Source organism: Habropoda laboriosa, unplaced genomic scaffold (genome assembly GCF_001263275.1).
Source record: "Habropoda laboriosa isolate 0110345459 unplaced genomic scaffold, ASM126327v1 scaffold52, whole genome shotgun sequence".
NCBI lineage: Eukaryota > Metazoa > Arthropoda > Insecta > Hymenoptera > Apidae > Habropoda > Habropoda laboriosa.
In genome coordinates, this window is record NW_017100169.1 from 682317 (window position 1) to 695518 (window position 13202).

Here is a 13202-nt window from a genome sequence, read left to right on the forward strand (position 1 = left end):
TTCCACGTTCCGACGTCAGTTTCCGTCGCGATCGGTGAATTTTACGCCCGCGCGGAACTCGTAGAATCAAAGGGAAAGCCCGCTCGTGAGCAGTGAAATTACTGCACGTAGTCTTTCCCCGTTCAGCGGGAAGGAAGGGCCGGGAATCCTGGTGTTCGCCAGGCCGGTGAATGGCTTTCTCCCTTCCTCTCTCTTTGAGATACTTGTTCCAGGCAGAAGTTCCTTCGAACGTGCGAGTTTCGCGGAACAGGAAACAGAGTAGAGTTACCGTGTATCAAAATTTCGATATCGGACTGGTTTTCCGATATTTGAGCGGGGATATACGATATCATTTTGCGCCCACCGCTGCACGAGCACCTGAAGGTACCGTACGGAGCGGTTCTTCGCCGGGGGAGTTTATTGAAAGCAGGGGCGAAATCGCAATTCGGTTTTCATTCCGGAATTCGATTCCGATTTAGCGCCAAAAACGACTGGCTAGATCGTTGTGATCCAGGTTGATTGAAGTGCCCGACAATGGTGAACCTCTCTAACCCCTTCCTTGTTTTATTACGCGCTGAATTGTACTTCTGATGGCGCTGTAAATTTGGAGAGAATGCTGTACTTAGAAGTTTAGTGTATGAGTAAGGTGTCTTTGTATGCGTGAAGGTGTAGAACATTGGATTCTAAGATATCAAGATAACTGTTATTATACAGTAATTAATTTTCGTTTAATTTTAGTCTACTCTCCGATTACTTTTATTCTCGAAAATTATAAATAGCTACATGTATACAGGGCGTACAAACGAGCAACGGGTGATTCTACGTGAAAAACTGAATCGAAAATGTGGAATAAAATTTTTTCATACGAGGCTTTGTTTCCGAGAAAATTGAATTTAAATATTCGCTACAAACTGTTACTTCTGTTCATACTTTTACGTTGATAAACAGTGGTAATGTCACATTTCGCAAAGAAATAGTCTACGCAGAGGATAGTGTAAATCTGCAGCTAAAAGAAAGAATAGTACAGGCTTTCGCAGAATTGAAATGTCAAAATATCGTATCATGGGTCCATGACTCTCCGATTTAAAGAGCACAGATTTGCATGCGTTAACAGACGTTACTTTCAATAATTCGATTAGCAATGTAAGTTTAATATACTTTGTCGATACTTTATCATGAAATTAGTATCGTTTACTAGTACAAACGTAAAGCCGAGAGCACGCGTACTCGACAAATATTCAAACTTATTTTTCTCGGAAACAAAGCTTTTTATGAAAAACTTTATTCTACATTGTCGATTCAGTTTCTCGCATAGAATCACCCTCGGCTCGATTGTACCACCAGTTACCGAGCACCCTTAACCCGAGCATGGTTAAGAAGTGTATTTAGGTACTTCGTTTATGTTCCTCGATTATTGTTAAATTACGTTACTCCATGGATGTCTACAATTGTTTATTATTCACAAAATCAGGAATCCAAACATCGCAAAGCGATATCCCTACCTGACGGATGGATTGAAGGAGTGGGACCAGTACAATATCGACTGGCCCGAGTACGATCCCCAGAATCAGACCTATCTGAACCTAAGTAAGTCTCTCCAGTTAGTATACCTCATTAATTACGCTGATCACGATTAAACGAACGTGCGGATGATGAATTATCACAGCGATACCTCCGAGTACGGGCACGCAGTACCGATTTGCAGAAATGCAATTCTGGAACGAGCACCTGCCTAATCTGCTTCGTCATCCGGGCAAAGACATTCCGCTTCCACTTCGACCAAGAGGACGACGGCCTCAAATACTCGACATCGCGGATGGAATTGGAAAATACGCGAATGCCAGCAGAGACTATGACTATGGTATCAGGTTGGTGGCGAATCATAACGATAATCCGTCGAAATTTTTATTCGGAGGTTTTGTATAAAAGAAAAAAAGGATGTCTTTCGAGTTTTAACGTTGATGAACAGAAATAGGGAAAGGGGCGATTGCGTCGAATGATTTCGTTTAATTAGCCAGCAGTAAAAATTGCCGGGCAATCGTTCGTAGCTTTATATTTCATCTGGCTGAAACACACGCCCGCGCCAACAGAAGAACGCCTATTATAATTTGTGAAAAATTTTGCGCTTGCGTTAATTGGAAAATTAAATATACCCATTTTCGTGTCCCGTTTATATACGCGCCTGGTACTGTTTTTCCGCCGCGTGATGAACTTTTAATGAAACGTCACATGCACTCCATTGCATCCCGTGCTCTTTACTTGTCCCGAAAACTTAAATTGTCTGTACAGCGCCGTTTCAATGGAATTTATTCAAAATGAGTAGCACAATGAGGCGAAAGATTCGCCTGTTTCGCGTTGCGTTCACTCGGTTTAATGGCGCATTAACACCCTAAAAAGCAGCCGAATAAACCAGCCCCGCGATTTAATCCCACTGTGTTACAAGCAACTGCTTAAATTCCAACACCTTATCGAATTACTCGCAATCCCAGCCATGAATATCCATACAAGGCCGTACAAATCTGAGAAACTACCGAGCCAAGTTCAATCTAAACTCGCGTGCGCTCTTGGAACGATACAAGTTTCCCATCCCCTTGTCTGCAAGCTTCCATGCACACACCTGCAGTTTCCGTAGGTTTCAAAACTCATACATATTCCCGCTGTTGCAATAAAAATCGCCTCGGTATTCGCTATCTATCGCGATCTTCATCTTTCAGATTCAGAGGAGATAATCATCAGTCGGAGACCACTGTACCTGATATAGGATCTACGACACCAGACTCCACGACCTCTCGATCCGACGAAGAAGTGATTCCTCAGCCAAGCACACCTAAAAGTTCCTCTGTCATCACTATGCTGACTGGTTTCGGGGTAGTATTTCTGCTGATCAATTTCACAGCGTTTGTCTATCTGTATTGCAAGAAGCAAGACGCCAAGACAACGGGGACAGGATTGAAAAGACGCGTCAGTCAGAAGGATGAATCGAGACGAGCGAAATCTGAGAAGTACGAGAACAACTATGGGGAACTTGGGTACAAGAGCGACAGCAAACCGGATTTAAACGATGTGATAAAGAACGACAAGGCTTACGACAATAATTCGAACTTTGGAAGAAGGTCGAAGCTGTCTAGACAGAATTCTGGCTCCACCATTGACACACACATCAAGGTTAGAGAGTGGATACAACAGGAGATCGTGCACAGGTAGGTGGAGGATTGAATTGATTCGTTAATTGCGCGGACTCGAGGAGGCACTCCTTGGAAATTCGTCCGCTGATCCAATCAGCGGTTTCACTTAAAGACGTTCAGTCTTTCAGACGCGAGCTGATTCATCGGAATCGGCTGTTTTCGTCCCAAGGATCCCGTGCAAAGGGAATTTACTTAGCTGGCAGTTTTGCTTCCCTAGCACTAATCGATCTGTCTCTAACATTTTCGAAGTTGTTCCATCGAAAAGTTCCAACATTTTCCAATATCCGGACAATCTATCAGCGAATAGTTCACAGTTTCTCCAAATCAGCATCCCCCTTTAATAAACATATGTACCTCTTTCTTTTCTGTAAGGTGTTCGCCTAGGTTTCTCAGGAAGACACGAGAAACCTTGCAGAAGGAGCACCAAGATAAACTAACAAAGCAGCAGGAAGATGAAAAGAAGAGGATGGAAGAGGAGCTGTTGAAAGACAGGAAAGAGGAGCCTATTTACGCCGAGAATCCATCACTGGTGGTGCGTCCTGGCAAGAAGTCAAAGGTCCCGAAGGTTTCCGTGGCCGTGGACGCGACACCGGCAACCAGAACCGAATCGATTCTAAATCAGGTGCCTATAGAGCTGGTAAAAAGCGTGGAGGCGAACGACTCGTTCGACAAGTGCATCGACTACCCCATGATCGATCCCAGCCAGCTGCAGACGGCTCCTCAGGTGGTCGTCATCGAGCACCATCACTCGAAGAGCGACCCGTTGCCCATGGAGAACGTGCTGAAGAGCGTGAAACCGAACTTCTCCACGCCGAGGATTTACGAGTCGGATTCCGGGAGCACCAGCAGCCTGTACGCGAAGATTAACCCGAAACTGAAGTCCCGTCTACCACGAGCTGAGCTTGGAATTAATGCTGATGGATCGGTGGTGGATCAGACGGAGGATATTTACATGAAGATGGGACCAAAGCTGACCACGTTCGGCGTGAATAGTCCGCCGACGGATATAAACGTAACCTGCAGAGAACCAACGATAGAGAGGGAGTGTATTAGCCCAGAGGAGGCGCTCAGAACGATCAAGCGCAGGAACTACCCGAAAGTTTTGCCGGACATCGAGAAAAGACGATCCTTGCCCGCGCCGAGCAGCTTGTTTGCACCCAAGCAGCATAGTAATTCCTTGAAGGACTATAGATCCGGGCTGCATTCATCCTCGTCTACCCATCAGCCCCCTCAACCACCTCCTAGGATGTTTGGCCCCTCGAAGAGTTTGGAATTCGCGGAGGAGAGCGAGAACCAGTTCGAAGCCGAACCCGTCACTACTAACCTTCATGTTGGACCGTTGCTCAGGAAACAGGACTATTCTACGAAGAATAATTCAGACCCTAGTATCATTGATTCCTTGGACGAAAGGATAGACAGGACTAGAGCTCCAGCTGGAGGCAGTGTCGACACCATTTACTCGAATCCCGTCTGTCCTGTTCACGAAATTGTTCAACCGATCTCCCAGAGTGTGGACAAGATCATTGGTAACCCAACAGCTCTATTGGATACTGGGATAGGCAATCCTAATTGGTACAAATCATCTCCAACTGGGAACGAAGCTTACACATTGACAGCATCATCGGAACCTAGGATTATCGGTAGAGAAATGGACTGGCAACCTCCGTTTGGAGGCTCCAACTGGGAAAATAGGATCCCTGGAATCGAACCTAGGATCGTCATAACACCTAGAGTAGGGAATCTTCTTGGACAAGCCAACCAATGTCTAAGTCAAACTGTAACGAACCTGACAGGGACTACCTCTAACGATAAAATGAATCGAGAAGTTCGATTCGGAACTACAGGCGACTCTAATCCTTCTACCCGATCCACAGCCTGTTCGGTAGAGCATTTACAATCGGATACGTTAACTTCACCCTCTTCTCCAGACTCCAGGTTAGCAAGCATCAGTCACGAAAGAAAGGAACCGAGAATAATAATCACTCCTAGAGATACCAAAGGCCCTTCGTCGAATATGAAGCAACCTAAAATCATCATTAAACCTACGTCCAGTCTACAAAGGTCTAGGGATCACAGGAACATCCCTAAAGTATCGGCCATTCCTCCTCCGGAGCAGGTCTGCCCAACTATTGATAGAGAGAAGCCGCCTCTAAAGGAAAAGCCTAAGGTCACGAGGATCCCTTCGTTCTCGAGGCGCAAAGAGGAGCCTTCAGGTGGAATTGAGAGGCCCGCTTACCCTGAAAAGACTGAGATCGTGCAAAGGGTAGAAGCGGTAGCTACTGGCAAAGGGGCGAACGTGTCCGTGACTGGAGACGGGAAGTCGAGCATTCCGACGTTGCAGCGGAAGGAGAGCGAGAAGTGTTCCAACGCTGATACTAGCACTGGTACGATCAAGAAGAAACCTGTGAACAGGAAGTAGGAAGAGTAGTGAAGTTTAGTTAGAGACTTTCAGCGAGAAAGTTTTTCGTCTCTGGAACGAACAACCGGACGATATACTTTGAATTGTAATTCTCTGGTGATGGTTAAAAGAGAGATGTGAAAGTACCTTTTTCTCTAACTGTGTGTGATCAAGAAGGGAAAAGGAAGAATAATCGTGGGTCGATTTAGGGATTACCTAGGGTCGTTCGAGTTACAGAATGTATGATACCCTGAAATTAAGACAGCAACAGCGGACTGATGTCATTTGACGTTGAAATCCCTTGAATTGTGGTCAGGCTGAGCAATGTGAAGTGGCGTCAGTCGAGTGGAAAGACAGAGGGAGGATAATGAAAGTATGACCCGGGGTGTTTCATTAATTTCCGTGACGACAGAGCGGACGCCCAGTGTAAATATTATTCTAAACGGGTCCATTCGATACTGCTAAGCTGATGCGTTTCTGTAATTTTAAGAGAGTACGTTTTAACGTTTTACATAGCCTTTTAAAAGGACCTTTTTATGACTTAGACGTAAGATTTCTAATGTTTATAACGTTTGACAAATATGATTTACAGTAGACAAAGTTTTTTTATACGTTTTATGGAGTAAAGTTATTCGTGAATGAAAAGACTACCTGTTTTCTTCGATAACTTTTTCAGCTAGACAATACTATTATACGTCATCCTGCAAGTTCCCTGAAATTGAACATTTTTGCTTTCAAATAATTTCCATAATGTTCGATACACTTTTACCAACGTAAGACAAGAGCATTGATGCCCCGTATATAAAAATATTCTATATTGAAATTCTACCTCATCCCCCATATTCCCCTGATTTATCTCCAAACGAGTTTCACTTTTTTCGCTCACTTAAAATTTCCTCGCAAAAAGACGATTTAGGAAGCAGAAGGTTGTTGAAAACGTCTTTCAGCAGCATCTTTCTCTTAGAGACTCGAATTTTCATATACGTAAAATTTTGCAATACGTTGGCAAAAGTGTATCGAACATTCTGGAAATTATTTCAAATAAAACTGTTTAATTTCAATGTAATGATGTTTTCAAATTAAAACCACGAAAATTTTCTGGATGACCTATCCCGATGATTCAATCCTACGTTCCCCGAGACACTTTTCAATTTTTCTTTCTATCAAACCTTTCGAACCTTTTGCACACTCGGTCTCTACGTACGTGCACAGGGCTCGATGTAAACGATTTTCATACTTCTCCGGCGTATAAACCGAAGGCTGAAAGTGTTTCCCGAGCAGAAGTGTCGCGGTGAGTCTCCGGTTATCATTTTTCAGTACGCGGCTGGCGTACCATTTATCTTGCAACTTTACCTTTATCCGCCGGAACTTTATTATTAAGTAAAACAAAGTCTATAAGTCACAGAGCGTTGCTGTGGGCTGGGAGCTGTCTGTGCTAAAGGACGGCGGGCAGGATGTGGGGTGAGTGTGGTGGTAGAGGCAGAAGAGGGTTGGTACGACGTGAAAACGGCCAGCTACTTCGTCGCTCTCCACCGCACCCCTGCCCTAAACCATTCTTATGCCGCGAATCAAATTGATTCCCGAAGTTTCAAGCAGAGTAATGCGATTTCCTTGCCGACCACTAAAGAAAACTTTATTTCACCACCCCTCCCACTCTTCTCTGGGCTATCTTGTCCTGTCTTTTCTTTGATTACGCGCGCTACCAATTCCCCCCGACCAATTGGACAACAGTGTCGACACTCGCTGAAAAGAAGGAAACTCGACGCGGACTAATTTTCTTCGACGTTAATTTTGTTGGTTACGCGGTTGAAAGCCTTATTGTTTCTCCCCCAGGCGCGGCGCGGCTATACGGAGTGGGTTAAAGCATCGTTTGGTGGGGAAAAAACAAACAAAATTGTGCTGTTTGTATGGCCGACGAAAGAGAGTTGCTGGGCAATTTTTAGCGAAGCTGCAATTTCACGCGGTATTGGAAGAGAGGCGCGTAATCACTGAATATTGTTCCCCTGTATTAATTTTGCAACGATCACGTTTTTACACGCAACACTCTCCTGGTGCACATGGCTAATGCGATTCTGCGCGTGTTTCTCTTTTTCAATCGAACACTCGACGACTGCACCTACGTGTGAGAGTGTGCGTACTCGCGTGTGCGTGTGTGTGTGTTTTTTTATTACGCAACGATCGATCGATGGAATCGAGCACGGTGTGCTAGGGCGATACTCGATTGAAATATCGTTCCGGCTGCGCACGCGAGAATATTGTCTCATAAAATGTGTATTGCCGTTGAAACAATGGGGTACAAGTGAATCGGTGACGTTTAGAGGGCCCTTTATCGCGCGAGCCGTGCAAATATCCCTTCGTCATATTTGTCCAGAAGATATATACGAGGTGTTGGTAAAATTCGCGGATATTTTTCCTGGGATCCACTCTGTACACTTGGAGGAAACGACGCGGGATTTGTACAACCGCGAACCGGTGTTTTATGGCGTGTCAGGAAATTGGTCGCTACTTTTTCCAACGGAGAAACGATCGCAGATGTGAAGAGAGGTATTTGCACGAATTTACATGTTGGTTAATTTCTTTATTAATAGCCGATGTACGGTTGAGGTGAAACTGGAAACGGGTTTAATAAGTGGTGGAGGGACGCCAGTGTTGACTTATACGAGAAAGAAAATCCCCGGTTGTTTATCACACCGGTTCTCATTCGCGCAAAATTTCATCCCATCCCTTGTTCCTCCTTTTATGTACAATATCTTAGGAACGAGGGCTAGACACGTGTTCTTAACCCTCCTTCTACTTCTGAGCCACCTTGCATGTACTTTATAAGATATTTCTCTACGATGAACAAGCACGAAATCTAAAAATCGTTCGTGAGTAAACATTCTGAGACACTTTTCCTAGTTGCATATGTATAGCATTTTTCTAATTACGGTCTACTAAGATTTAATAAATATTATTACAGAATTGAAATTACAAAATTAAAAATTCTTACATTCAGTATTTTATTCAGTATACACAAATTTACGAGAAAAATTGATAAATATTTTACCAGAAAAAGTAACGAAGAAGTTATCTAAAAATTTCGTCAATTTACACCACCCCTTGTTTTGTGCTAAAAAACTAAATGTTTTTACTATCTCCGACTTTGAGAGCGATGTTCTCCCCTTCAATGTGGACGATTGCCGATAAAAACAAGCGTGCCGAATATTTTTTCGAGATCTATCATACCAAATTTTCATCAAAATCGGTGATTACCACTCCGGGATGTTCCCCTTTGAAAATTCTTATTCTAATGTTGGGAAAATTTCATTCCACGCTCCTTAGAACAACAATATATAATATCCTGTCGATGTTAATGTTCGATTGTTTACAGTGATACTTGCACTCGTAAAACAAGTATCGAAATGTCGGCGGCAAAACTTCGCCAGCCCGATAGAATACCAACTCGAACGGGTCTCGAGAGCGTAGGATGAACTCTCGATTCGCTGGCCGGCGCACAGTGTTTCCAAATGGTCGATTTAGCTAGCTAAAATTAAAAACTCCTTCATATCGACTTTTTTCGATAAAATATGATAATTTAATATAATAATGTACAATAATAATTAATTATATGTACAATATTATTTAAATATAATTGCTTTTATTTATGCAAAAGTTGTACATTGATATATAAGAAACTATATTACGTAGTGTATAATAATATGATGCATAATACAGAATAATAATAATAATGTTATGAATTTCATTTTATACGAAATGAAAACCGCACGAAATTATGGACCAAAATAATACAGGGTGTCCCGTAACTCCTCGAACACCCGGGAATGGGGGGTTGCTGGGGTGACCCTGAACAACTTTTTCCTTATCCAAAATGTAGTTTGAAGCTTCGTTTTCGAGTTATTAACGAAAAACACTGGCCAATCAGAGCGCGCGTAGTCTTGATATTAATGAAATCTCTCCGAAAATTTTACAATATCATCACATTGAAACAATTCAAAATATGGACTCGCAACCAACGAAACAATATTCAGCGATCGACAACCGAGAAGTCTCGCGTACGCATTTGTTCGATCGCGCGCGCGTCAGCCTCTGTTCTTCGTCCCTGAGCGCGGGCTCTACGCACGCTGTGATTGGCCAGTGTTTTTCGTTAATAATTCAAAAACGAAGCTTCAAACAACATTTTGGTAAAGGAAAAAGTTGTTCAGAGTCACCCCAGCAACCCCCCATTTCCGGGTGTTCGAGGAGTTACGGGACACCATGTATATGCTAAAAGTAAATAAGATGTATATTGTGCGAAAAGTGGCTAAATTTCAGAATACTTCCCGTTTTGCTTGCAATTCTGAACTGACTCTTTTTTCCGTCAGTTAAATTCTCCTTCGCCTTTCTACTGAAACTTTGTCTTCAACGCAATGGAAGACGTATACTCGGCAGGTCGCGTCGCGATAGAAAATGCTCTAGCAACAAATGGCGCAGGTTTGTGCAAAAAATTTTTGTTGCATTGTAAACGTAAAGCTTCACAGAATATATTGGACCTGAAAGTAGATCGGGACTCATCGGGATGTATAACAAAATCACTATTGAATTCATGCATTCATAAAAAATAGTATTCATGCATTAAACACGTATAAATATCAACAACCACCAAAAGATACATAATAAAACTGTACAGACCTTTTAGAATATAGAATATACTTACCAGAAAAACTTTCATAATGAAAACAAAAGGACGCATCTTCTATAAAACAAAAAGTGTTTCAGGAAATTTTAAAGGCCTGGCGCGTACCACAAAAATTACTAAACTTTGGCAAAGCATAACACATCATGGGTGCACGAATAATAAAAAAAAAAAGTCAGGGCATTGTTCCTCACATATTTAACTATATCGTGTGATAAAAATTTTTTCGCTTAGATAAAATTTTACTGACTTTTGGCCAGCTAAATCAGCTATTTGGACCACTGTGCGGCGTAATGGCGTGGATTTGATAAATTCGTCGGACGTTTAATGGAAGGAGCCATGTGGCCTTCACGAGGCAAGTTTTCATCGTTGATAGCACCTCGTTCAAGCACTTTCTGTTCATCGGAAGAACAGTGAAAATGTAGTTAAACAGATACTTACAAACCAATAATTCGATCAATCAGACTAATGTTGCATTCTGTTCCTAAAGTTCGTGGAATTGGGGTGTATAGCAAAGCATCACTTTGCTAGCACAACAAATTTATTCATACAATTTTGTAGAAACAGTTTGTCTCAATGTTCAATACAAAGAGGCATTAATATCCAAACTGATATTGTCCGAAGATTGTAAAGTTCACAAATAGTAAATCCGACAGATTTATCTCAAGTTCGTAAGAGTTCTATTCGAATCTTTATAGAGTGATATTATAATATACTTCAACAATTTACCTTCGATTTGAAAATATTTTTGTCCACGATTTGGAAAAAATTCGCCACTGTATGTCGTAGAAATGTCCCCTGTTCGAGGTCAATAATTCCTATGTCCTCCTTTTCACTACGCCTATGCTTACGATACACGAATTGTCGTTTTGGGTGATCTTCCAGCCAGATCCAAGTTCTTCAGAGAATATACAATTGTTGGTAAAGAAACTGACTTTCTCAAAACCGACACAGTTATGCGTCGACTGCAGCGTAAGCCTAAACACTTGACCCCAACACACTGTTTTGAATAAATATTCTCCCAATGCACAGAGGGAAGTTGAAAAATTCCATCAAGCGAGTTAATCGTCGAGATTCTTTCGAAATTAACCAAAATTATATATTCGCGTAGTCGCGGCGCGGCGTGTCAGAGAGAAAGATCGATTGTGGAAATCGAGCCCGTCTGCTCGGGCCGAAAATGCAACACTCGCACGTAAGTTGCACACGTACGCGCGCCGCGAAAATATATCTAGAGGCTGCATCGTGCCAATTTGCATTGCTAAACGTCATTTCACATTCGATTCGCTCCCGGCTCCTTCGGCTTCGATGTTTGCACGCGCGGATATGCATGTGCTGCGGGCCACGAGCGTGTCGAATTCGCGAATTTCAACGGGTCGGAACGGTTTAAAAAACCGTCTGTCACCGTTCCTGTCGTTAAATCATTTACAAACGATAACGCCGTCGGCTGAAAGGAGAGGCCGACCGTCCGAAAAAAAGTGGCCCGGATAAACGAGTTTTCTCGACAGGTTTGAAAATGGCCGAAAAATCTTCTCGCTGTACCTGCTGCTCTTTACACTCCTCCACTTTTTCGTATTGACAGTGAAATAGTAAAAGGAAAGTGGGTGAAACTTCAGCTATAGTAGCCAGTTTTCGGAAATGAAGTACAATTGCGATCATTGTTATCATTATTAAGAAATGTGGTTTTTATATCGTAATTTTTGTTCTCTCCCAAGAATAAGCTGTAGTAAAAAAAAAGTTACTTTTCATGGGAAGTAACGAATAAGGTACATGAGAAAACAGTTATTTTCGACATGAAACTTTACACGGTGCTTTACACTTTATTATTACTGTAATATTCTTGCCTCTGCTCGTTCCCGGCAAACTTTTAACGAGCAAGAAAAGTATCTTAAACAACTTAATAGTTTGTATAGGCTGCTCTTATTCATTTTTTAATTAAGAAATCTAACATTTAAATCGAACAACGCGAAGCCCTACGCCAAAGTGAACAGTAATACCTTTATTGTCGTTACGTTCGAATATTTTCCAAGTTTACATTATTCACCTCCCTAGGCACGCTCTTTGAAACGATAAAAACTTCACGTCCAATGCTCGCATACTTTCCCGTGAAAAGAGAATCCCGAAGACAAGTGTATTTCTGTGTGCTTTTGCTACGCGTATCTCTTTAAATCGTCAGCCCGTTCCAACCGACAACCACCAACAACGCAGCTACTCACTTTTCCGAGTCAACGAGGCATAAAAAGCGCGCATCGAGCAACGAGGTGGCAGGGGGAAGCCCGTGGAGCCGCGACAAACGATCCGATAATGAGGGATACACTCGTTCGTTCGCGTCGCTTGCCTGCAAATAGCCGGACAATTCGACGGGAAGTGGGGAGCGGCAGAAAGGGTTGACAATGAAGCCACTGGTTGGTGGATGGTGGCGTGAGTCTGGAAACAGAGAAACAGGAAACGGCGAGAACTGAACCGAACGATTACCAAGCATTAGTTACGGGCAGCGTAACGCAGTCTCTGGGCGCAGCAGTTTGGAAAGCCGTAATTGCAAGACAACTCCTGGCCCCTCACGGCTGACGGGGGCGGATTAGTGGCAACGAGTGCTTACGCGACATCGTGGAACTGTCGTCCAGTCAGCTGGACGAACACGCGACCGACCTATCCTCCGCGTGATGTACGACGTAGTTTCGCGGCTGATGAACGCTCCAAGTAGCGGTCGAATGTTATGAATAAAGAAAGTTTAGAGAGGGAACTGTCCACGGGGAAGCGAGAATTAGTCGAGAGTTCTGGGAGACGATCGTGGGAATTATTGTGAGGGTGCATTTTTCTTTGGACGAGTGGTTTGTGAGTTGGAGAGTTGAGAGTTTCGTGGCAAAGTAGGTAAATTTTCCAATTGGAGGTGGTATTTTTTATAGGAATGCAGTGTGAGCTCCAGAGTTGCGAATTTTCTAGCAAAGTAAATTGAAAGTTTTGGGAAAAG

General features: G+C 42.9%; 1 protein-coding gene across 1 annotated transcript in view; it reads left to right on the forward strand.

The window, feature by feature from the left end:
- The window catches only part of LOC108578669, a 123573-nt gene extending 117990 nt beyond the window's left edge, over positions 1 to 5583 (forward strand). The window contains exons 10-13 of the mRNA XM_017942043.1: positions 1451 to 1566; positions 1646 to 1847; positions 2694 to 3179; positions 3537 to 5583. Coding sequence (XP_017797532.1) covers positions 1451 to 1566; positions 1646 to 1847; positions 2694 to 3179; positions 3537 to 5583 — 2851 coding nt within the window. The remainder of the gene's footprint in view (positions 1 to 1450; positions 1567 to 1645; positions 1848 to 2693; positions 3180 to 3536) is intronic.
- Positions 5584 to 13202: the final 7619 nt, after the last annotated feature.